The sequence below is a fragment of the Entelurus aequoreus genome, linkage group LG18 (genome assembly GCF_033978785.1).
Source record: "Entelurus aequoreus isolate RoL-2023_Sb linkage group LG18, RoL_Eaeq_v1.1, whole genome shotgun sequence".
In the NCBI taxonomy this organism is placed as follows: Eukaryota; Metazoa; Chordata; class Actinopteri; order Syngnathiformes; family Syngnathidae; genus Entelurus; species Entelurus aequoreus.
In genome coordinates this window covers 28,726,591-28,749,279 of record NC_084748.1, presented here as the reverse complement: position 1 = coordinate 28,749,279, position 22,689 = coordinate 28,726,591, and the positions used below count along the sequence as shown (strand labels likewise).

General features: G+C 39.7%; 1 protein-coding gene across 1 annotated transcript in view; it reads left to right on the top strand.

Moving 5' to 3' along the window:
- The first annotated feature begins 378 nt into the window (after window positions 1-378).
- LOC133633986 (vasorin-like) overlaps window positions 379-22,689 on the top strand; it is a 36,548-nt gene continuing 14,237 nt past the window's right edge. The window contains exon 1 of the mRNA XM_062026855.1: window positions 379-534. Within this exon, the coding sequence (XP_061882839.1) occupies window positions 520-534 (15 nt within the window). The 5' untranslated portion in view covers window positions 379-519. The remainder of the gene's footprint in view (window positions 535-22,689) is intronic.

The window sequence follows — 22,689 nt, the reverse complement described above, 5'->3', positions numbered from 1 at the left end:
TATAATGTCAAGGGGCAGCATGTTCACCACAATAGTCCCATGGACTCTTCAACAACAAATATTACTCTGGCAAATCAAGAAGTCTATTCATTTTAAGTGACGTATTTGCCAAAAAAAGTCATTAGTCAAAAGGCATTTTTTCCACTAAATTGTCAACAATCAAGAACACTATTGATTTTTGAGCTTCATCGTCATGATTTATAGTGTCAAGGGGCAGCATGTTCACCACAATAGTCCTAAGGACTCTTCAACAACAAATATTACTCTGGCAAATCAAGAACCCTATTGATTTTAAACCCACGCAGAGATTGCAGGTAGACTCCGCCCCCTCCCGCCTCCTCCTCCTCCAAGTGAATTCCTCCTGGGTGCAGAGGCACGAGCAGACCAGTGCCGTAGTTTGGAGCGAAGACACGCGCACGTCGTGGAAGTTTGTCTCTGCGTGGACGCGAGCCGTCAACTTGAGTGGGTGCGCGCGCAAAGTGGATACAAAGTTCGTGGACTCTTGGGATTGTGTTGTGCATGGCGGTGTCAAAGGTAAGCTACCAGTGTTTAAAGCGGTGCGTGGAAATAGGTTTAGTCAATTGTTGCCTCATTTTAATGATCTCGCCGTCTCTTCCACGGCGGCTCTCATTGGTGGCCTCGAACGTGTGCGTGATTGGCTGCAGGTCCACGCGGAACGATCCACTCGTCCCCCCTCACTCATAGACAACAGTGTGTTGTATATTTGTGTGTTTTGTAACCTAGCGTGGGTTCCACACGTTTCACGTCAAGGACAGTCAGGCTATATGAACACCTACAATACTGCGGCTTATTGATTACGACTCATTCAAAATCAATAGAGTTCTTCATTTGACACAGTAGTTATTTGACGTTTGACGACGATTCAGTGAGTAATTAGTGTTGAGGTGATGAAGAACATTCCATTTTTCCCCCCTCGGGTAGGTTTCAAAAGCAATAGAGTTCTTGATTGTGCTCATAGTAATAATAATACAACCCACACAACAACAACGGGTGTTTGGAAAGATATGACAGTATAGACACGCAATGTGGAACAAGTACTTGACCTATTGGCTCAGTTACCTTTCAAAACCAATAGAGTTCTTGATTTAACATTTCCTCATACGTTGGATGAGTTTAGGAGAATACTGACACTTATAAAGATAGGTGATAAAGGAGAGTGCTCTCATTTGATCTTTAGCGTCTTTGTTAGGATATCACTCAAAATCAATAGCGTACTTCATTTGACACAATAGTTATTTGACGTTTGACGACGATTCAGTGAGTAATTAGTGTAGAGGTGATGAAGAACATTCCATTTTTCCCCTTACGGTAGCTTTCAAAAGCAATAGAGTTCTTGATTGTGCTCATAGTAATAATAACTCCACACATCAACAACGGCTGTTTGGAAAAAATATGACAGCAAAGACACGCAATGTGGAACAAGTACTTGACCTATTGGTTCAATTACCTTTCAAAACCAATAGAGTTCTTGATTTAACATTTCCTCATTTGTTGGAGGAGTTAAATAGAAAAACGACACTTATAAAGATAGGTGATGAAGGAGCGTGCTCTCATTTGATCTTTAGGCTCTTTGTTAGGATATCACTCAAAATCAATAGGGTCCTGTATTTGACTGATAACAATTACCCAACAAAGACTTAAAAAAATCTATGGGGAAAAATATGACATTGTATTGATTTGACCTCTGACTTCTTGGCCAGTCCGTCTTTCAAAATCAATAGTGTTCCTGATTCTCCTAATAATAATAATCATGCAGCAAAGAACCTCACAACAGCGACAAAGACTGTAAAAGAAGAAAACATTTCACCTTTTTACTAGGATATGACTAAAAGCAATAGTGTTCTAATTTGATTTCTGTGAAGAAATTAGACAGGCACTGGAAATGTAAACTTTGGCAGGTTATAACTCAAAAGTAACAGGTTTCTTGATTTGACATCTATAACTATTATTACTCTGCTAACTACCATTGACGAGGTTAAAAAAAATATCAGCAGCAAAATGAGTTAACAGTCACCCCTGACCTCATTCAAAATCAATAGGATTCTTGATTTAAAAAATAACTGCTTCTTTAACGATTGCTGACGATTGCGAGTTATTGAGGAACATGTACTGCTTTTACCTTTTAACTCTTGGCTGGGTTGTCTTTTAAAATCAGTAGAGTTCTTGATTTGGCATATATGACGTATAAGATGTATTACTCAAAGACTATAAAGAAGACAAAAGTAATATGGAAAAATATGACTGGTAAAGATACGGAATAAGGTAACCTGTCCTGATTTTAAATATTTTTCGCACGTATAGTATGTCTTTAAAAAAAAACAAAAAACAATAGGGTTCTTGATGATCATAGCTAAGAAGAATTGATAAATAATCACAGTAGGGCAGGGATTCTCATATTGTAGCAGGTGTACCATCTAGTGGTATGTCAAAGAATCACTTGATTAAAGCGCAGTGTTTGATTTTCCTGTAGTCCAACACAGTGTTACTGTTCAAATTGTGTGCCAAAAATATTGAACATTCTTGTTAAATAAAACCTCTGCCTGGTTTTTAATGAATACTTAGGCCCACTGTGCTACTGTATTTCAATGTTGGTCATCATGGTGGTACTTGGAGAATTAAGATTTTTCTGAGGTGGTACTTGGTGAAGAAATTTTTGAGTAAGGGATGAGTTGAAATCCATTGCTGACCTTTAACCTGTGTCAGTGTCTATTTCCTATACAATTCAAAATCAATAGGGTTCTTCCTCATAACTGTGTAAAAATGATACTCAATAAACTACACTTCTATTTGATTTGCAATTGCATCCACTGAAGCCGACACGAAAGATGCCCTGCGCGGTACGTCGTGGTCGTCTACCGCCATGTATTTCTAACTTGACCCGGAAAAGACGGTGCAGGTGTACCTAATGCTGTGTCCAGCCAGTGTAGTCTGCTCATGGGCTGAGAAAAGCAAAGAAAGGTGCAGACAGATCTGAGAGGAAGGCAAACATTCCTGACTCGCTGCCCCAGCAATTTAATTAAGTTTTTTTTTTTTTTGGAGGGGCGGGGGGGGGTGGGGGGGGGGGACGAAATGAAGTCTCCCCAATTTGCCCCCCCCTTGCTCCCAGCTTGGACTGAAGGGGGTCAGCTCATAAGTGGTGAGAGGGGGGTGTCAGGGCACCATGACAACTAAAGCTGCCCAATCATGGAGTTAATAAGGCCATGAAGGAAGTAAAGAGCGACAAGGTGAAGAAGTGTGTGAGTGTGTGAGTGTGTGTGTGTGTGTGTGTGTGTGTGTGTGTGTGTGTGTGTGTGTGTGTGTGTGTGTGTGTGTGTGTGTGTGTGTGTGTTCTGGCCATACTTACTTAATGGGGACATCACTCTGTTTACACAGTCACCTTTAGGGGACCTCTGACGGTATGGGGACGAAAAAACAGGTCCCCTTTAAGGGAAACCTTTTTAATTGATAGTCAGATCCATTCTGAAGATGCCTAAGTGATTTTTAAGCTTCGGCCCATAAAACATGTTTACTGGTTAGTTTGAGTGTGAGACATTTGCACAGCAGCCCCCTCAGCTGTAGTTGGTACATTTAAGTGGTGAAACTTCCTATAAGAGGACAGCTGTAGTGCTGTATGCTGAGGATCATGTCTTATTTAATTTGAAGTTTTTTTGTTTTAAATGGTCCTCAGTAGTCACGTACAAATTTGTGTGAATTATGCAAAGTTAATTAAATTTGGTCCCCATGAACCATATTAACTCTTTTTCCCCAGGGTCCCCAGTAAGAATGATCAGCACATTACTTCATCAATCCAGAGATTTAAAGACGTGTATGAGCTAACTGGGCAGTGGCCATTTTACCTCATTTTTTTATGCCTCCACAACCTGTAGAAAGGGTGGTCCCCACAAGTGATGATCAAAAACTCGGTCCCCATTCTAAATGATAACAGGTATGTGTGTGAGTGTGTGAGTGTGTGTTTTCTTGTATTTCTACCCTTCTTGAGACATCAACAAGGAAGTTAGGGTTAGGGCCATAATAAGTCCATGCAGAATAAGGCATTAATAAGTACTTAATAATGACTAATTAATAGCCAATATGTTACTAATTTGCATGTTAATAAGCAACTAATTAATGGTGAATATGTTCCCCATACTAAAGTGTTACCCCACTTTTCCATACAAAAATTTGACTTGTTGCTATTGTGACAGAGGAGCCAGATGAGGTGGTTCGGGCATCTGGTCAGGATGCCACCCCGAACGCCTCCCTAGGGAGGTGTTTAGGGCACGTCCGACCGGTAGGAGGCCACGGGGAAGACCCAGGACACGTTGGGTAGACTATGTCTCCCGGCTGGCCTGGGAACGCCTCGGGATCCCCCAGGAAGAGCTGGACGAAGTGGCTGGGGAGAGGGAAGTCTGGGTTTCCCTGCTTAGGCTGCTGCCCCCGCGACCCGACCTCGGATAAGCGGAAGAAGATGGATGGATGGATGGATGGACTATTGTGACTTTTTTTCCTTTAGTATAACTACCTGTAAACATTACTTTTTTCGTGTAGTGTTTTGACCTCTTTTTTAATACTATGAATTTTATATTTGAACACTATATTATTTTGATTCTCTATGTTTCATTAAAATAATTATATTGTCATTTATTATGATGGTTAAATAGTGCTGACGTTGGCCCCGTTGTAGACTTGATGGTAATGTTTGCATGGTGGCTTTCGGGCTATGGCTAAATGCGGTTTCAGTTTTCAGGCTCACGTTGCACCTTTCCATGTCGTCCTGACCCCGCAGGAATTCTACAGACGGCTCTGAGCCTCTGCACGCTCACCAGAGGGGAACCTCTTTCTTTCTCTTAGAACTCGACCCCCGTGCCTCCTCCCTCCGAGGGAGACTCGAGGCCTGGCCGCTACTTTTCGTAAGCTCTGAAGTGTGTCTGTAAGTAGCCTCCCCCCTCGTCCCCTCAGTGTGTTGTATAAACACGGCACTTCAGTGGGAAGGTAAAGAGCGTGACGCTTACATTAGAAAGACAGCTTGGAACATTCCACAGTGGTACTGGGAGACATCTGGAGAAAGAAAGATGTACTCTGATGACATCTAGAAGCTCAAAATGTTTGGAAGATGCTCCTTCGGACAAGCTGAAGTCAGCACTGTCCCTCAGCGTGAGCTCTACGTCCATCTTTAACTTTATCTTTCAAGCTAACACACCCACATACCTACAGTACCTATTCGGCTATCTTCAAGGCAAGACGCCGACCTGTCAATCTGCATACCTGTTCAGCCACTAAAGTTACCACGCCCGAGTACATATCTATCAACATTTTTAGCTATCAACTTGCCTGCCTACAAGGTAACATACACTACCGTTCAAAAGTTTGGGGTCACATTGAAATGTCCTTATTTTTGAAGGAAAAGCACTGTACTTTTCAATGAAGATAACTTTAAACTAGTCTTAACTTTAAAGAAATACACTCTATACATTGCTAATGTGGTAAATGACTATTCTAGCTGCAAATGTCTGGTTTTTGGTGCAATATCTACATAGGTGTATAGAGGCCCATTTCCAGCAACTATCACTCCAGTGTTCTAATGGTACAATGTGTTTGCTCATTGGCTCAGAAGGCTAATTGATGATTAGAAAACCCTTGTGCAATCATGTTCACACATCTGAAAACAGTTTAGCTCGTTACAGAAGCTACAAAACTGACCTTCCTTTGAGCAGATTCAGTTTCTGGAGCATCACATTTGTGGGGTCAATTAAACGCTCAAAATGGCCAGAAAAGGAGAAGTTTCATCTGAAATTCGACAGTCTATTCTTGTTCTTAGAAATAAAGGCTATTCCACAAAATTGTTTGGGTGACCCCAAACTTTTGAACGGTAGTGTACTTTTATATTTAGCTACTAACAAGCCTACTAAACTATTTAGCTACTTAGCTACCTAGACTAGGGATGATGTTTGATAAGGAATTATCGAGTTCGAGCCTATTATCGAATCCTCTTATCGAACCGATTCCTTTTCGATTCTCTTATCGAGTCCAGATAGGTTGTTGTATATGGAAAAAAACACAATATTTGGTTTAACAAAAGCTCACTTTTATTATATAATAAAAAAATAAAATCTAATAAATGAATAAATATTGACTGTTACCCACCTAAAAAAATAAAATAAAATAAATAAATATTGACTGTTGTTACCCAAAGTATATTAAGTGGGATTTTTCAGAGAAACAAATATATACAGTAACACAAAAACAACCTGTCTCTGTGATCACTATAGGTGTATAAATAATAATATAGTGTTAAATAAAATCAGTCCCTTGGGCACAAAACTGAAAATAATACAGCTCTCCAAAAAGTGCACTTCTGCTGCTATTTGACATAACTGTTTATTATGATGCTTTGACATTTTTGCACTTTATTTCTTTATTGAAAGAACATTCTATGAAGAGAAAAGTTATTTGCAAATGTGTTTACAATGCTAATAAATGAAAAGTTAAAGCTAAAAAAAGAAATACACTTTATTGAGTTAACATTATTTCTTTATGGGGGAAAAATGTTATGAGCTAGATAATATGACAACTACACTACCCAGCATGCAACGGGAGTTACGAGCATGCGCGGTAGCCCCGAAAAGTGTTGCATGTTGCCACGCTGTGAAAGTAAACGTCAAGAACTCAGCCAACACGCCTCGTCTGCATTATTTATAATTAGACCGACAACACATCTACAGTGTGATTTTGTTTTGTTTACAAGGAAAGAAAAACAAAAGTTAAAAAAGGGAGATATGTTGTATATATATATATGTATGTGCTGCGGTTGTTTTAAGAATGTTGCGACAGCTGCCGTAAAGGAGGTGCGTTGCTATGTTTCCGGTTGGTCGTAAAAGTGTTCGTCATGTGTTTTACCCTGCTAAAATCTCTCAGTAAAGTTATTCGATGGATTATAGCTTTTGTTCTGAACTTTATTACACCTTGGAGCGCTTTTTCCCGTCCATTGTTTTCATGCTTTCGCTATCTGCGCCTAATGACTGAGCTACGTGACGTCATTTATTGTGATGTCCCACGGAGCATTTCTGGTTGGGACGGGATTCGAATAAAGAATCAACTCTTTTCCTTTACTATAGTGGTCTCGATAACGGGTACCGGTTCTCAAAAAGGGATTCGAGTCCGAGGACTCGGTTCTTTTCTTATCAAACAACCGGGAAAACCGGTTTCGAGTATCATCCCTAACCTAGACTACTATTAGATTTCTACTAACCCATTGTTCTTTAACAATGGGGTAGCGTGGCTCGGTTGGTAGAGCGGCTGTGCCAGCAACTTGGGGGTTCCAGGTTTGATATCCACTTCCGCCAGCCTAGTCACTGCCAATGTGTCCTTAGGCAGGACACTTTATCCACCTGCCCCCAGTGCAACCCACACTGGTTTAAATGTAGCTTAAAGATGTAAATAATGAGTTACACTATGTAAAGCGCTTAGATTCTCTGGAGAAAAAGGGCTATATAAATGTAATTCACTTCACCATAGATCAGTGGTTCTTAACCTGGGTTCGGTGAGTCGGCCTCAGGGGTTCGACGGAGCCTCCACCACGGAGGTAAAGACACATCCGACTTATCGTGTAAATAAAAACTCCCTATCAGCGTATTATGGATACCCCCAAACAATGTTCCCTCTAATTTTCCATCTGATTTACAGGTTGTTTGATTGATCGATTGAAACTTTTACTAGCAGATTGCAAAGGAAGAGAATACATTATATGAAACAGTACAGTTTACACAGTACAGTACATATTCCGTACAATTGACCACTAAATGGTAACACACAAATAAGTTTTTCAACTTGTTTAAGTCGGGGTCCACGTTAATCAATTCATGGTAATGTGTGTAAGGTGTGTAACCTGTTGTGAGTTCATGCATTGTGTTGGTTTTGTTCTTTGAACAAGGTGATGTTAATGCTCGGTTCATTTTGAGCACCAGTAAAAAAACATAACTTTTTTTTTAATTTGAAAAAAAAAAAAGGTTTTATTTTTCACTAAAGAAGGGTTCGGTGAATGCGCATATGAAACTGGTGGGGTTCGGTACCTCCAACAAGGTTAAGAACCACTGCCATAGGTCCACCAAAAAATGTGTTTCTCAGCAGTGGTCCGTATGGCTGCAGTACACTTTTCCACCACTTGTGGCAGTAATAACAATATCAAACAAACAGAAGTCTGGAGCTAACGTCAGAGAGAAGTTTCTTAAGCGCAAAAATTATGACTAAAGTAGTGAAGATGTATTTTCATTTGCATTTTAATTCTATTCACAGTTTAGTTAAGAAACATATTTATTATTATTTTTGTTTATTTATTCATTTATGTATTTATTTATTTTTGTCCTGTCCAGCCACTCAGACAAATTATATTGTTGATGTATATCTGCTGTACACATTTACTTTACAAAAGAGAAGCGTGGGATACTTCTCTCGTTGCCTTATTTGTATTTGACTTTAGTAACAGGATTTATTTAATGTTTGGCGCAGCCGAACCGGAGCAGGAGGGGATTGAAAGAAGAAAAAAAGGAAAACAGGAGGAATTTGCGTGGAAAAGCGGGGGATAAGACTGAGAAACAATAACAACAACAACATCAGCAAATACAATATGTACAAATATGATACGAAAAGTGAGAGCAAAGAATCAGTTAGTGAAGTAAATATTAATAACACAGAAATGACAATGAACATTATTGCGTTACAAATGGAACAATACAAATACCAATAGAAATAGCATTATTGATAATGAATAATAATTACCTCTATTATTAACAATACAATTGTTTCAAATGCAACAATACATATATGTTATGATAACTTAAATTAAGAAAGAAAGCAGATAAATGGAGGGGAAGAAAGAGAAGCCAACTATGTTAACCTTGTACATTGTTATAATAAAAATAAGTTAAGCTTTATCAGTGTGCCGTGTTTTACCCAGTTTTCGTAAGAACCTATGTGTGCGCGTGCGTTTGTAATGTATGTATGAATGAATGTTCGTATGTATGCATATATGTATGAATGATTGTGTGTATGTGCGTATGTGTGTGTTGGTATGTACCATCTATTCATCTCCCAGTATGTGCGGGAGGCAAAGTACGGCCCCAGCCACCCAGAGAGCCCAACCCAAAACAGCAGGTGCGGTACCCAGGAACAAAGGACCACCGGCATTACGCAGGCAAGCCGGCCAGCGACCGGGCCCATGGTGCCTACAGCAGAGGACAAGGCATGGTAGAAGCAGGAGACAGCCAGCCCCAAGAGAGGGTAAGAGACCATAACCCACACGGGCAGAAAGACGAAACGCCCCGCCCTGAGGAACCCAGGGACGCCCTTCCCCAGGGGCCCAGGGACACCCCGCCCCGGGGAATCCAGGGACACCCCGCACCGGGAGGGCCCAGAAACCCCCCCACAGTCAGACAGGAAGACCGTCTTTTAAATAACCGGGCCCCCACGAGTCCAACACCCCCTAGGAGAGCACGGCAGGGCCCGCCCCAGGCCGCCCAACTGTAGTCTGCAGCAGCAGGACCACCCAGCATGGGGCCACGAGAACCACTAGCCCCACCTGCAGAGACCCCCCCCCAGCAATTGGCCGGCGGATCCTCCACTGAGGAAAGAGAGAGAAAAAAAATACAAAAAAATAAAATTAAAAAGGGGGAAAGAAGGAGGAGAACACAGACACACCGACAAACAAGGTCACTACCCCAGCAGCTGGCTGCCATGCAACACCGCAGAATACCATGCAACGCACCGAGGTGCCACGATAGTTGCGGGGACTAGACCCAGCCGACCCCAACCAAGACATATATATATATATATATATATATATATATATATATATATATACACATGTATGAATGTAATCATAGTAGTATCAACTAGATACACTCCTTTACTTGGTATCATTACAGTCGATGTCAAGTGTAGAGCCACCCATGGCGTTTGTTTACATTGTGACGCAGGTGAGCTACGGTGTGTAGTGAAGCATGTTTAGCTATTCCTTGTCCTGCAGGAATTATACTTTTTAAAGGCAGTATAGTACCGAATATGGTTAATTAGTATCGCGGTACTATACTAATACGGGTATACCGTACAACCTTACTTAGAATAATACATGTGAGACATACAATGTGTTAAGAATGCTCTTCTTAGTGGAGGTCGTGATCTCGAAAAAGCAGGAGACCGCAGGCAGTTTGCAGCTTAAGAAGTCTTTAATGTCCAAAGGTCCAAAATACAAACTGGAGTGCAGCGGGGTAATGCACAGAAAAACACAGGGACGCTGTGCATTAAAAAAAAAAGCAGCTGACAGAGAGCTAATAACAAACAAAAATAATTAAGCAAGATTTAAGTGTCCACTAACCGTGCTGGTGACTCCAAACATCCATACGCAATGATCCCACACCGACAATGAAATGTGACTGGCTTAAATACTGCCCAGGTGATGATTAGCAGCAGGTGAAAAACATAAATACTAATCACCCCCAGGTGATGAAGCCAGTGCAGGAACAACACAAACATAATAAGAGCACAAGAAAGGAAGTGAACCAAAAACACAGGAAAAAACACCCAAAAACTAAACAAAGAATGGCCTGGCCTAACAGATCGTGACATAGTTGGCCATACTCTCTTTATACACGACTCTGGTCTGCGTCTGCTCACATCGACACTTGTGGCGAGGCATTGTATCACAACATTGTCAGCCAGTGATCGTTTTCGCCTGGACGTGACTCATTCTTGATACGACACTGTGCAGACCCATTTGTTTTTTCCACTCGAAACAAACTTGTGAGGACAGGCCCTTATAGAGTGCAGTGTAGCGTGTTCATCTACAGCAGGGGTCACCAACGCGGTGCCCGCGGGCACCAGGTCACCTGTAAGGACCAGATGAGTCGCCCGCGGGCCTGTTCTAAAAAAAAAAATTAAAAAAAAATTTTTTTTTTTTTTTTTTTTTTTTAATTAAAAAAAAAAAATTAAATCTAAATAGAAAAAACACAAGATACACTTTCAATCAGTGCATCAACCCAAACAACCTCCACCATGCACACTCATCCACACCCACTCACACAAAAGGGGTTATTTCTTTCTGCTACCAATATTCTGGTTCCCACAACATAGACAACACATCTGCAAGGGACACAGTCCCTGAAGCACACATGATTGTATAGGCTGCTGGTCCACTAACATTTTCATTAATTACTATTTTGTATGTAATTATTTGTATATTGTTTTTACTTTCTTTTTTATTTATTTATCTTATTTTATTTTATTTTTTAAAAAAGGGCCTTATCTTCAACAGACCAGGTTGTCAATGAAATTAGATTTGTTTAAAGGGTTTTTTAAACCAGGCCCAGTCCAGATAATGTCCAAGTCGGACTCAGCAACACACACCTTCATTCATGTACACAGAAAAAAATTAGGGAACACAACAGATTGCATATAATTTATAAACAAAATTACATTTTCAAAATAAGCATTTATGTACAGTCCAGATTATGTCTAGGTCACTCAAATTAGGGAACACAACAACAGATATCATATAATCTATAAACATAATTATACTTTCAAAATAAGCCTTTGAGGACTTCTTATCTTTTTTTTAATGTTTTTTGGCATCATTATCGTTTTCAACCATGTAACTTTCTAAAATTAGAAAATACTGAATAAATGTTTTAAAGAAAGTAATACTAAGTGAATATCTGTTTTTGGCCTTAAAAATAAACATTTTACCGAGTACTATAATTAAATTGACTAAATCATGATTGTCAATGAACTCTCCTAAAAATAACAGAAACCACATTAAGCTTCATAAACACACCAATCCTTAAACACATTTTTTCAACTTCCACCCAAAACAAAGACACAATATGACAATACCAAAACAAATGCAGGGTGGATTCAGGCTCCTGACAACAAAATCGGCAATCATCTGACTGTGTCATATTCCATAATTTTAACATTTTCCCTGTGGGTAAGAAGTTATAAATAATTTTAATTTGAAAATAACGATTTTGCACATCGATAGTGGTTTTATAGATTAGTTTGAATATGGCATCCCATGGCAACGGGCAGTCAAAAAAGTCCTCCCATTTTCCATTTGTGTTGTATGAGGCAGCCTTCAAAGATTTCTTTATTAAATAAAAATTATATATTTTTCTGTTTATTTTAGTTCCTTTTTGCCAACTAGAATTTCTTATTAGAGGTTTACAAACTAATAATTTAGTAGTTCCATAATTAATTATTTGTTTCCATCTTTTCCCAATTACTCCAGTTAGTTGATAAAATGAAAAGCTTCAGCAAGCATCACCATACATAGCTCTAAATTCATCATACTTCATAATTTTACCATTCTCATTGATAATATCATTGACAAAAATGATTCCTCTTTCAAACATATTTTTCCAAAAGAAAGGCTTTCCATCTATTACAATATTAGAGTTCATCCATATTAACTGCTGCAAAATATTGTCTCTTTTTCTGGCACATAAAATTGAAAACACCACTATGAGTGGATTGTTTCCTTTATGAACCCCGCCATGTTTCCCAGCAGACTCTCTGGGAGGGGATCACTTGTAAAAAAGGATACAATTTCTTTTGATACAGTACATGTTTTTTGTCCAACAGGACATTTGTGTACCACTCAATGTTTAAATACATCTTTGGAACAATTGATGCTTTTAAAGACAGACACATAGCTTCAAGGTTGAGAAGTTTCAGGCCCCCATATTCATACTCTTTGTACAAAACCTTTCTTTTAATCTTTTCTGGTTTGCTGTTCCAGACAAAATCGAAGACCCTCCGCTCATAAATCTTAAAAAAGTTTTGTGATGGAGCTGGTAATGACAAAAACTAATAAATAAATTGAGGAATAATTAACGAGTTGGCAATAGACATTTTACCATACAAGGTTAGGGATTTCCCTTTCCATAATTGCATAATTTTGTCCAGCTTTCTTAGTCGATTATCATAATTTACTGAGCCTAGATCTTCCAGATTTTCTGGGACAACAACACCAAGTATGTTAACTGGTCCATCTGTCCACAAAACAGGCACTTTGCATTCCATTCGAAAGGACGTTCCCTTTAGATTTCCGATCCTTAACATTTTACATTCATCATAATTAAGCTTAAGGCCAGATTGCTGTGAAAATATGTCCAAAAGATCAAGAAGGTTCCGCAAACAATGAGGAAAAATCTTATCTTTGTGAATCAGCCTTTTCTGACATGAACTTCATCAAGAACAAACACAGAACACGCCTCACTGATGCACATCTGCAAGACTCACTCAGAGTTGCAGTGTCAAGTTACACACCAGAGTACAACACTCTAGTTAACAGCATGCAATGCCAGGCTTCCCACTAACTGACAAAGAAACAGATAACGGATTTGGTGTCCAGTTCAAAGTGTGACATGATTTAATAATTTGAGAGTTTACTTTTGTATTTTACATGAGTTATTATTTGTACAAACATGGTGCAAAGTAATTCATGATTTGTTAAAAAATGTTAGTGGCTAGCTAGTTAAAATGGGATATTGTGATTTCACAAGACTGTCTTAGAAGTGATCATTTGAAAATGTTCAATTTGAAAGATGTGCACTTAGAGAAAATATATAAATAAAGTGTTGCATATTGATATTTATCTGTTTCTATATATATTTATTGTGAGAAATCATTAAGATGATCAGTGTTTCCACAAAGATAAATATCATTAATTATTAATAATAACAGAGTTAAAGGTAAATTGAGCAAATTGGCTACTTCTGGCAATTTATTTAAGTGTGTATCTAACTGGTAGCCCTTCGCATTAATCAGTACCCAAGAAGTAGCCCTTGGTTTCAAAAAGGTTGGTGACCCCTGATCTACAGGTCATGCCTTGCTACATATTTATTTACGTATCACCTCCAAAGTACCTTTCTTACCTGTGGCGACGTTAACTCAGTTATCAGTGACAGCATTGTAACTGCACACCAGTTTAGACTGTTGCACACGTGTCCAAGTAACCCACACTGCTGTCGTACAAAGACCTTCTCTCATCACCTGGTAAGAGCGGCGACCTCTGCCTTTTTTCGTGAGGCCCTGCAGCCCTCAGGCCACTGTGTGTATGTACTCTACATGTATGTGTGTGTGCCTTCAACTTGTATTATGTTGCATAATCTGAAATCTATACCATTTACACGCGTTCACGCTGGTCGAGGCTGTCAAGAGATTAGGAGGTGGAAAGTCATGGTTTACAGGGGCACATCAGCCATTGCATGAGGAGAAGCCTGAATAGATGACAATAAACACATTTACGTATTGCACGCTTATTATGTTTTTAAAACAAATGGTAACGTTCAAATGAAATTAATCAATTTGGCATTTAATAAACAAATATCTAGTTGAGTGGGACACAAAATATAAATCATGGGAACAATACCAAAATTCCAACCGTAGAGTGGAAGTCTTTTTTTTTTAATTAAAATGTAAAGGCTTAAAGGCCTACTGAAATGCGATTTTCTTATTTAAACGGGGATAGCAGATCCATTCTATGTGTCATACTTGATCATTTCGCGATATTGCCATATTTTTGCTGAAAGGATTTAGTAGAGAACATCGCCGATAAAATTCGCAACTTTTGGTCGCTGATAAAAAAGCCTTGCCTGTACCGGAAGTAGCGTGACGTCACAGGTTGTGGAGCTCCTCACATCTGCACATTGTTTACAATCGTGGCCACCAGCAGCGAGAGCAATTCGGACCGAGAAAGCGTCAATTTCCCCATTAATTTGAGCGAGAATGAAAGATTCGTGGATGAGGAAAGTGAGAGTGAAGGACTAGAGGGCAGTGGAAGCGATTCAGATAGGGAAGATGCTGTGAGAGGCGGGTGGGACCTGATATTCAGCTGGGAATGACTAAAACAGTAAATAAACACAAGACATATATATACTCTATAAGCCACAACACAACCAGGCTTATATTTAATACGCCACAAATTAATCCCGCATAACAAACACCTCCCCCCTCTCGTCCATATAACCCGCCAATACAACTCAAACACCCGCACAACACACTCAATCCCACAGCCCAAAGTACCGTTCACCTCCGCAAAGTTCATACAGCACATATATTTCCCCAAAGTCCCCAAAGTTACGTACGTGACATGCACATAGCGGCACGCACGTACGGGCAAGCGATCAAATGTTTGGAAGCCGCAGCTGCGTACGTACTCACGGTACCGCGTATCCAACTCAAAGTCCTCCTGGTAAGAGTCTCTGTTGTCCCAGCTCTCCACAGGCCAATGGTAAAGCTTGACTGTCATCTTTCGGGAATGTAAACAATGAAACACCGGCTACGTGTTTGTGTTGCTGCAGCCGGCCGCTAATACACCGCTTCCCACCTCCAGCTTTCTTCTTTGCTGTCTCCATTGTTCATTGAACAAATTGCAAAAGATTCACCAACACAGATGTCCAGAATACTGTGGAATTTTGCGATGAAAACAGACGACTTAATAGCTGGCCACAATGGTGTACCAAAATGTCCGCTACAATCCGTGACGTCACGCGCAGGCGTCATCATACCGAGACGTTTTCAGCAGGATTTTTCGCGGGAAATTTAAAATTGCACTTTACTAATCTAACCCGGCTGTATTGGCATGTGTTGCAATGTTAAGATTTCATCATTGATATATAAACTATCAGACTGCGTGGTCGGTAGTAGTGGGTTTCAGTAGGCCTTTAAATTGGTTGAAGTGGAAACTCGAATGAGGTCAAAGAACCTATATAGTGTATATCAAGTCTGTTTTGATCCAAAAAGCATGTTTTGTGGTTATTACATAATCATATGAGAACAGATCCAGAAAGCCCTCGCCATGACCTTTAATTTGGTATATGACTTGAAGTGGTTTCTTGTAAAAAAAATGTTTGACTTGGTTACTGGTGAACTTTGACCTTAGGCAATATTTACATTTAAGTCAAGATCAATCAGCACAAACAAATCAGCGTCTGAGCAGGTATCTACAAAACCCAAAACCAGCAAAGTTGGCACGTTGTGTAAATTGTAAATGGAAACAGAATACAACGATTTGCAAATCCTTTTCAACTTATATTCAATTGAATAGACTGCAAAGACAAGATATTTAATGTTCGAACTGAGAAACTTTTTTTTTGCAAATAATCATTAACTAATCATTTAATGGCAGCAACAGAAAGTTGTCACAGGGGCATTTTTACCACTGTGTTACATGGCCTTTCCTTTTAACAACACTCAGTAAAGGTTTGGGAACTGAGAAGACCAATTTTTGAAGCTGTTCAGGTGGAATTCTTTCCCATTCTTGCTTGATGTACAGCTTAAGTTGTTCAAAAGTCCGGGATCTCCGTTGTGGTATTTTAGGCTTCATAATGCGCCACACATTTTCAATGGGAGAGAGGTCTGGACTATAGGCAGGCCAGTGTAGTACCTAGTAGTCTAGTACTCTTTTACTACGAAGCCACGCTGTTGTAACACGTGCAGAATGTGGCTTGGCACTGTCTTGCTGAAATAAGCAAGACAATAACCATGAAAAAGACGTTGCTTGAATGGCAACATGTGTTGCTCCAAAACCTGTATGTACCTTTCAGCATTAATGGTGCCTTCACAGATGTGTAAGTTACCCATGCCTTGGGCACTAATACACCCCCATACCATCCCAGATGCTGGCTTTTGAACTTTGCGCCTATAACAGTCCGGATGGATCTTTTCCTCTTTGGTCCAGAGGACACGACGTCCACAGTTTCCAAAATCAATTTGAAATCTGGACTCTTCAGACCACAGAACACTTTTACAGTTTGCATCAGTCCATCTTAGATGAGCTCAGGCCCAGCGAAGCCGGCAACGTTTCTGGGTGTTGTTGATAAACGGCTTTCACTTTGCATAGTAGAGTTTTAACTTAAACTTACAGATGTAGCGACGAACTGTAGTTACAGACGGTGGTTTTCTGAAGTGTTCCTGAGCCCATGTGGTGATATCCTTCACACACTGATGTCGCTTTTTGATGTAGTACCGGATCAAAGGTCACAAGCATTTAATGTTGGTTTTCAGCCCTGCTGCTTACATGCAATGATTTCTCCAGATTCTCTAAACTTTTTGATTATATTACGGACCGTAGATGGTGAAATCCCTAAGTTCCTTGCAATAGCTCGTTAAGAAATATTGTTCTTAAACTGTTCGACAATTTGCTCACGCATTTGTTCACAAAGTGGTGACCCTCGCCCCATCCTTGTTTGTGAATGATTGAGCATTTCATGGAAGCTGCTTTTATACCCAATCATGGCACCCACCTGTCCCCAATCAGCCTGTTCACCTGTGGGATGTTCCAAATAAGTGTTTGATGAGCATTCCTCAACTTTCTCAGTCTTGTTTGCCACTTGTGCCAGCTTTTTTGAAACATGTTGCAGGCATCAAATTCGAAATTAGCTAATATTTGTAAAAAATAACAAAATTTACCAGTTGGAAAGTTAAGTATCTTGTCTTTGCAGTGTGCTCAATTAAATATAGGTTGAAAAGGATTTGCAAATGATTGTATTCTGTTTTTATTTACGATTTACACAACATGCCATCTTCACTGGTTTTGGGTTTTGTATATAGGCACACAACATTTGGAGATAACTGGATAAAAATGACAGATGTCAGTGTCTGACGTGTCTGTGAACTTGACCTTTGACCTAAGCATCTATTTGGTACGTAAGAAGCTCTGAAACCAAATGTGTTGGTGTTAATTTGTGCGAGAGAATGAAAAGCCAACTTCTTTTCCTCCGTCAATTTGATCCGGCGCTTGGGTTTCGTACCTAATCAAGTGGCCAGTGAGTGCATTACTCGTGTGATTGAGTTGCATCTATTCATGTGTGTCTAAGTGTCCATCTGTAAATTTGGATGTAGCCATAGGCTCTCCTCTCAGTCTAGACCAAGACGCTCCATAAACACAGACGGTCCAAGACAAGCAGCCGTGCAGAGGAGAGCCGTCATGGTTACGATGGAGAACGTCTCCGAGTTGACCAGATGGTTCTTGTTAGGGGAAAAAAAAGATTGATGTGACAATCTTTAGCAGCTATGTCTAAATAGTGTAATAAACTCATAATTAGTGATGTCAAATGATTACAATTTTCAATCAGATTCATCACAGAATTGTTGTGGTATTATTTGAATTAATCACAATTTGACACAGAAGTGTAATGAAAAAAGATACGGGAACACAGGTCGGTGTTAAAGGGGAACTGCACTTTTAATTGGAATTGTGCATATCATTCACAATCCCTATGTGAGACTTTTTCATGCATTTTAAAAGGTTAAAAATTTTTTATTTTATATAAACTGTCAGTATATATGTAATATAGTAACAAGCACATGTAACAAGCACATTCATAATAACATGTAATATTTACGTATTTTGCTCATTTTAAGCATTACAAAGGCACATTGATTTATAACAACACATCATAACGCTCGCTAGTTCCATTAACAACAACAACTACTAATTATGGCCGACTTCATGAGCGCTAACAGCGACTACTTTGGGACAAATTATGTTTCAGAACTTTATCTTTTTGAGCCTGAGGATGAGTGACACGTTTTAGAAGCGTGGTGATAAGCAGACCATGTTATTGTGAAAAAATAATCAAAATTCATTTACAACAATTCATCAAGTAGCACTGATGCTAAGTGCTAAAAAGGAAATTCAAAGTACGAACACAATAGAACAATCACTTACTGTACAATGTCCTAACTCACTAGGAGGCAGACTGATGGGATGATTATATCTTGCAGCACAGGGCTTGTGTTCCCCGTTTAGAGGATGAATTCATCATAATCTCCAAATACAAAAAAAATAGATGGGAGTAAACAAGCATATTGTAAGCATAGTGTAATTTAAATTTAAAAGATGACCAACGTTTTTGGTTTGTAGACATAACTTGCTATAAAGGTGAGAGGCATGATTTATAATACAGAATGAAGTTTTACTAACTCTGAGGTGATGCAGCAGCTCAGTATGTTAATAGATGCATTAGCTAGTTAGCTCTCGGTGATCAATGATTTGTGTTACTAAAAATAATTCCTCAACGTTAGCTTTAACAATAATTACAATGTTGCTAGTACTTGGTTAATATGCAGTATATGCATATAAGGTAAGTATTGTTGGCCGTTTTTTGGATGTTTTTTAGAGAACTTTAAAACGACATTGTTAGCTGTCTACAAGCCTTTTTTTAAAAATTTTTAATACACAAAATAGAGAAAGACGTGTGTTCTTGTCTCATACAGGGTTTGTGAATGATTCCCAAGAAATTGCTGTTCCCCTTTAAATTTCAAATTCTAAATGTTTTGTTTGTGTTTTAAATAACTAACATTTAGACACAAAAGTACCCAAAATTGGTACTGTTGAGTACTGGTATCTATTCCCAGGTACCGGGAATTGGCACGGTATCGATTAAAATGTGAAAGATACCAATAACCGCAAGCAGTAATAGCTAACGTTTGTAGCAGAACTTTGCCAAACCGCTATCATTAGCCACTACTTTTTTCATAAGCTTTGAACCCTGCGGCTTATACAAATGTGCGGCTAATCTATGGATCTTTCTTTGCTAACGACTAAATTATGGAATGAATTATGCAAAAAAATGAACTGTTCAATCTCAAAGTGTTTACAAAGTGCAAGGATGAAGAATACTGATAAACATCTTGAACCTTATTAAAATAAGGAGAACATTTTATTAATCTCCTTAAGAATGAATAAAGCCATCAACGACTTCTTATTTGTTTGATCAGCCGTTTTACTGCCGTGTTACAGGCACATTTTGAAACAATTAAGGTATGTAAATAAACATTTACAAAATATTTCTATGTAAATATATAATTTCTCACTTTACCGTTATATAAACTATTTTTTTTTTTTTCCTACAAATTTAGTGTGTGCAGCTTATATACCGATGCGGCCTATAGTCTGGAAAATACGGTAATGCGAGTGTTACGTGGGGCCTAGTTTACGTGCTCAAAGCCTGAAGAGGGCGGCGTATAATGCTTACAACACTTTGGAAAGTTAGTGCCTTTAAGGTTGCAAACAGTGTATTATACACCATTAACAGCATATTCATGTTAACAATTTTTTTTTTTATAAACAAACATTTTTCCACGTTAATGTGCACCTGTTACTCCTTTTGTGCTGTTAATTATAAAAACAACAAGTAATTAATGTAGTACTTTAAGATGGAAGTGCAATTTTAAACCAAATTTTAAACTAAATGATGATGGATTAATCCGCACTTGTGGAATCATTAATATTGTATTAATGTTATTGTTAAAACACGCGTCCGGGGTCGTACTTTGGACAACCCCAGTTGAAGCCCGTGTGCTCCTATTCCATGATGGAACAACTTAGTCATAACATAATTCACCTTAGTCTGGCAACACACATTAAAGTGCTGTGTAAAGTGTGCAATTGACGCAAAATGTGGTTTTTTATCTATTTGTGTGGCTGGCAGCATTTTTACAGTGGGCATTTTTAGTAAATGAAAGCTAGTACCAACCTCAATCATGAGTTGAAACTGTGTGGGAACCACATGATTGAGCAACACAACTGGGGATATCTTATTATTTTTTATGGTGGGAGGGTGGACGTTTCTGGACTAAATTAGTTGTCCTCCGCAGCATGTGACCTCATCTGTCGGTGTCATGTTGCCTAATATTGCAGCAATAGCATATCCTTTCATACTGTAGGACAAAGATATTATAATCAATTGTTAGGGACAAGCGGTAGAAAATGGTTGGATGGATGGATGTTTTAGGGGCAACATTTTTAGAAAGCTAAAGACCGAAGGGCCGCACTCCTCTCTTCACTATCGTTTAATTTTGTATATTACGGAGAACCAGTGTCCTCTACAATAGACATTTCATTTTGGTCTATTTATTTTGTCAGCGTTACAGGAGCGCTCTGCTGTTTTAAACGACCCTCTGCAAAACCATGAGTCTCTCACAAGTTTTTTAAAATGACAACAACAGGAGCACTCTTGTGTTTTAGGAATATGCTGAACAAATGTTTTGTCTCTAGCCCTGCGATGAGGTGGCGACTTGTCCAGGGTGTACCCCGCCTACCACCCGAATGCAGCTGAGATAGGCTCCAGCACCCCCCACGACCCTGAAAGGGACAAGCGGTAGAAAATGGATGGATGGCTGTTTGTCTCTAAAGTTTTAAACTGAACTCGCGAGCCGGTTGCAAGGTCATTCCTAGGCCGGATTTGGTCCCCGGGCTGCCAGTTGAATAGCACTGATATAGGACTTCTATTTCTTACTTAATGATGAAGCCATTCAATGACAACAGACTCGTCACTCTGACGTCTGTAGTCATGAAGTCCTTTGAGAGACTGGTGATGCGCCACTTAAAGGACCCCCTGCAGTTTGCCGGGCAAACAGGTCGCTGGAGGATCCAGTCAACATGGGACTCAACCACATCTTGCATCACCTTGACTTCTTAGGGACCTACGCTACGATCCTGTTTGTGGACTTCAGCTCGGCATTTAACACTATCCTGCACCGCAAACTCACCCAGCTCTGAGTGCCGGCCTCCACCTGTCAGTGGATCACCAACTTCCTGACTGAAAGGAGGGAGCTGGTAAGGCTGAGGAGCATCACATCCAGCGCCTGGGCAATCAGCACTGGCAACCCCAGGAGTGTGTTCTCTTCCCACTGTTTTTCTCCCTCTACACCAATGACTGCACCTCAGTGGACCCTTCTGTGAAACTTTTAAAGTTCTCAACCAACACCATCGTCATGGCTGTCATGCAGGACAGCGACAAGTCTGCCAACAGACGGGAGGTGGAACAGCTTGCTCTCTGGTGCAGTCAGAACCATCTGGAGCTCTACCAGTTTAACACTGGGGAGATGACAGTGGACTTCAGACGAAGCCCTTACCCCCTAACCCCCTCACCATTCAGATCAGCACGGTGTCTACTTTGGACTCTTTCAGGTTCCTGGGATCCACAGTCTCACAGGGCCTGAGGGGCACCTTCCACATAGACACAATCAGAAAAAAAGCACAACAAAGGATGTACTTCCTGTGTCAGCTCAAGAATTTCAACCTGTCCCAGAAGTTGCTGATCATGTTTTACTCCTCCATCATTCAGTCTGTCCTGTGCACCTCCATCTCTGTCTGCTTTGGATCTGCAACCAAGCTGGACACACACAGACTTCAACGGACAATTAGGACTGCAGAAAAAAATCAGCGGTGCGGACCTTCCCCGCATCCAGGACTTTTGCTGGTGCAGTGTTAGGAAACGTAAAGGTAGCATCACTGCAGACCCCTCACACCCTGGTCACAAACCGTCTAAATTCCTTCCCTCCGGTCGGCGTTACTAAACAATGACACCGTACGCCAAAACAAACCGTCATAAAAACAGCTTCTCTACCCGGGTTATCAATCTGATGAACGCTGTGAAATAACTCGGGAATTTCACAGCTCTATTCACCAATGCACTATTATTTTTGTAGCCTTGCAAATATTACTAATTGAAGTACTTGTTTATATTTTTGCTTAATTATTCATATTTATTGTTTACTTTGAACAAAAAGAGCACAGTCTACCAAGTCAGATTTATTCTGTGTTAAACATACCTGGCAAGTAAAGCTGATTCTGATCATAAATTGAGGTGCTTTACGTCTTCTCCATTTTTTAATAGAGTTTAACTA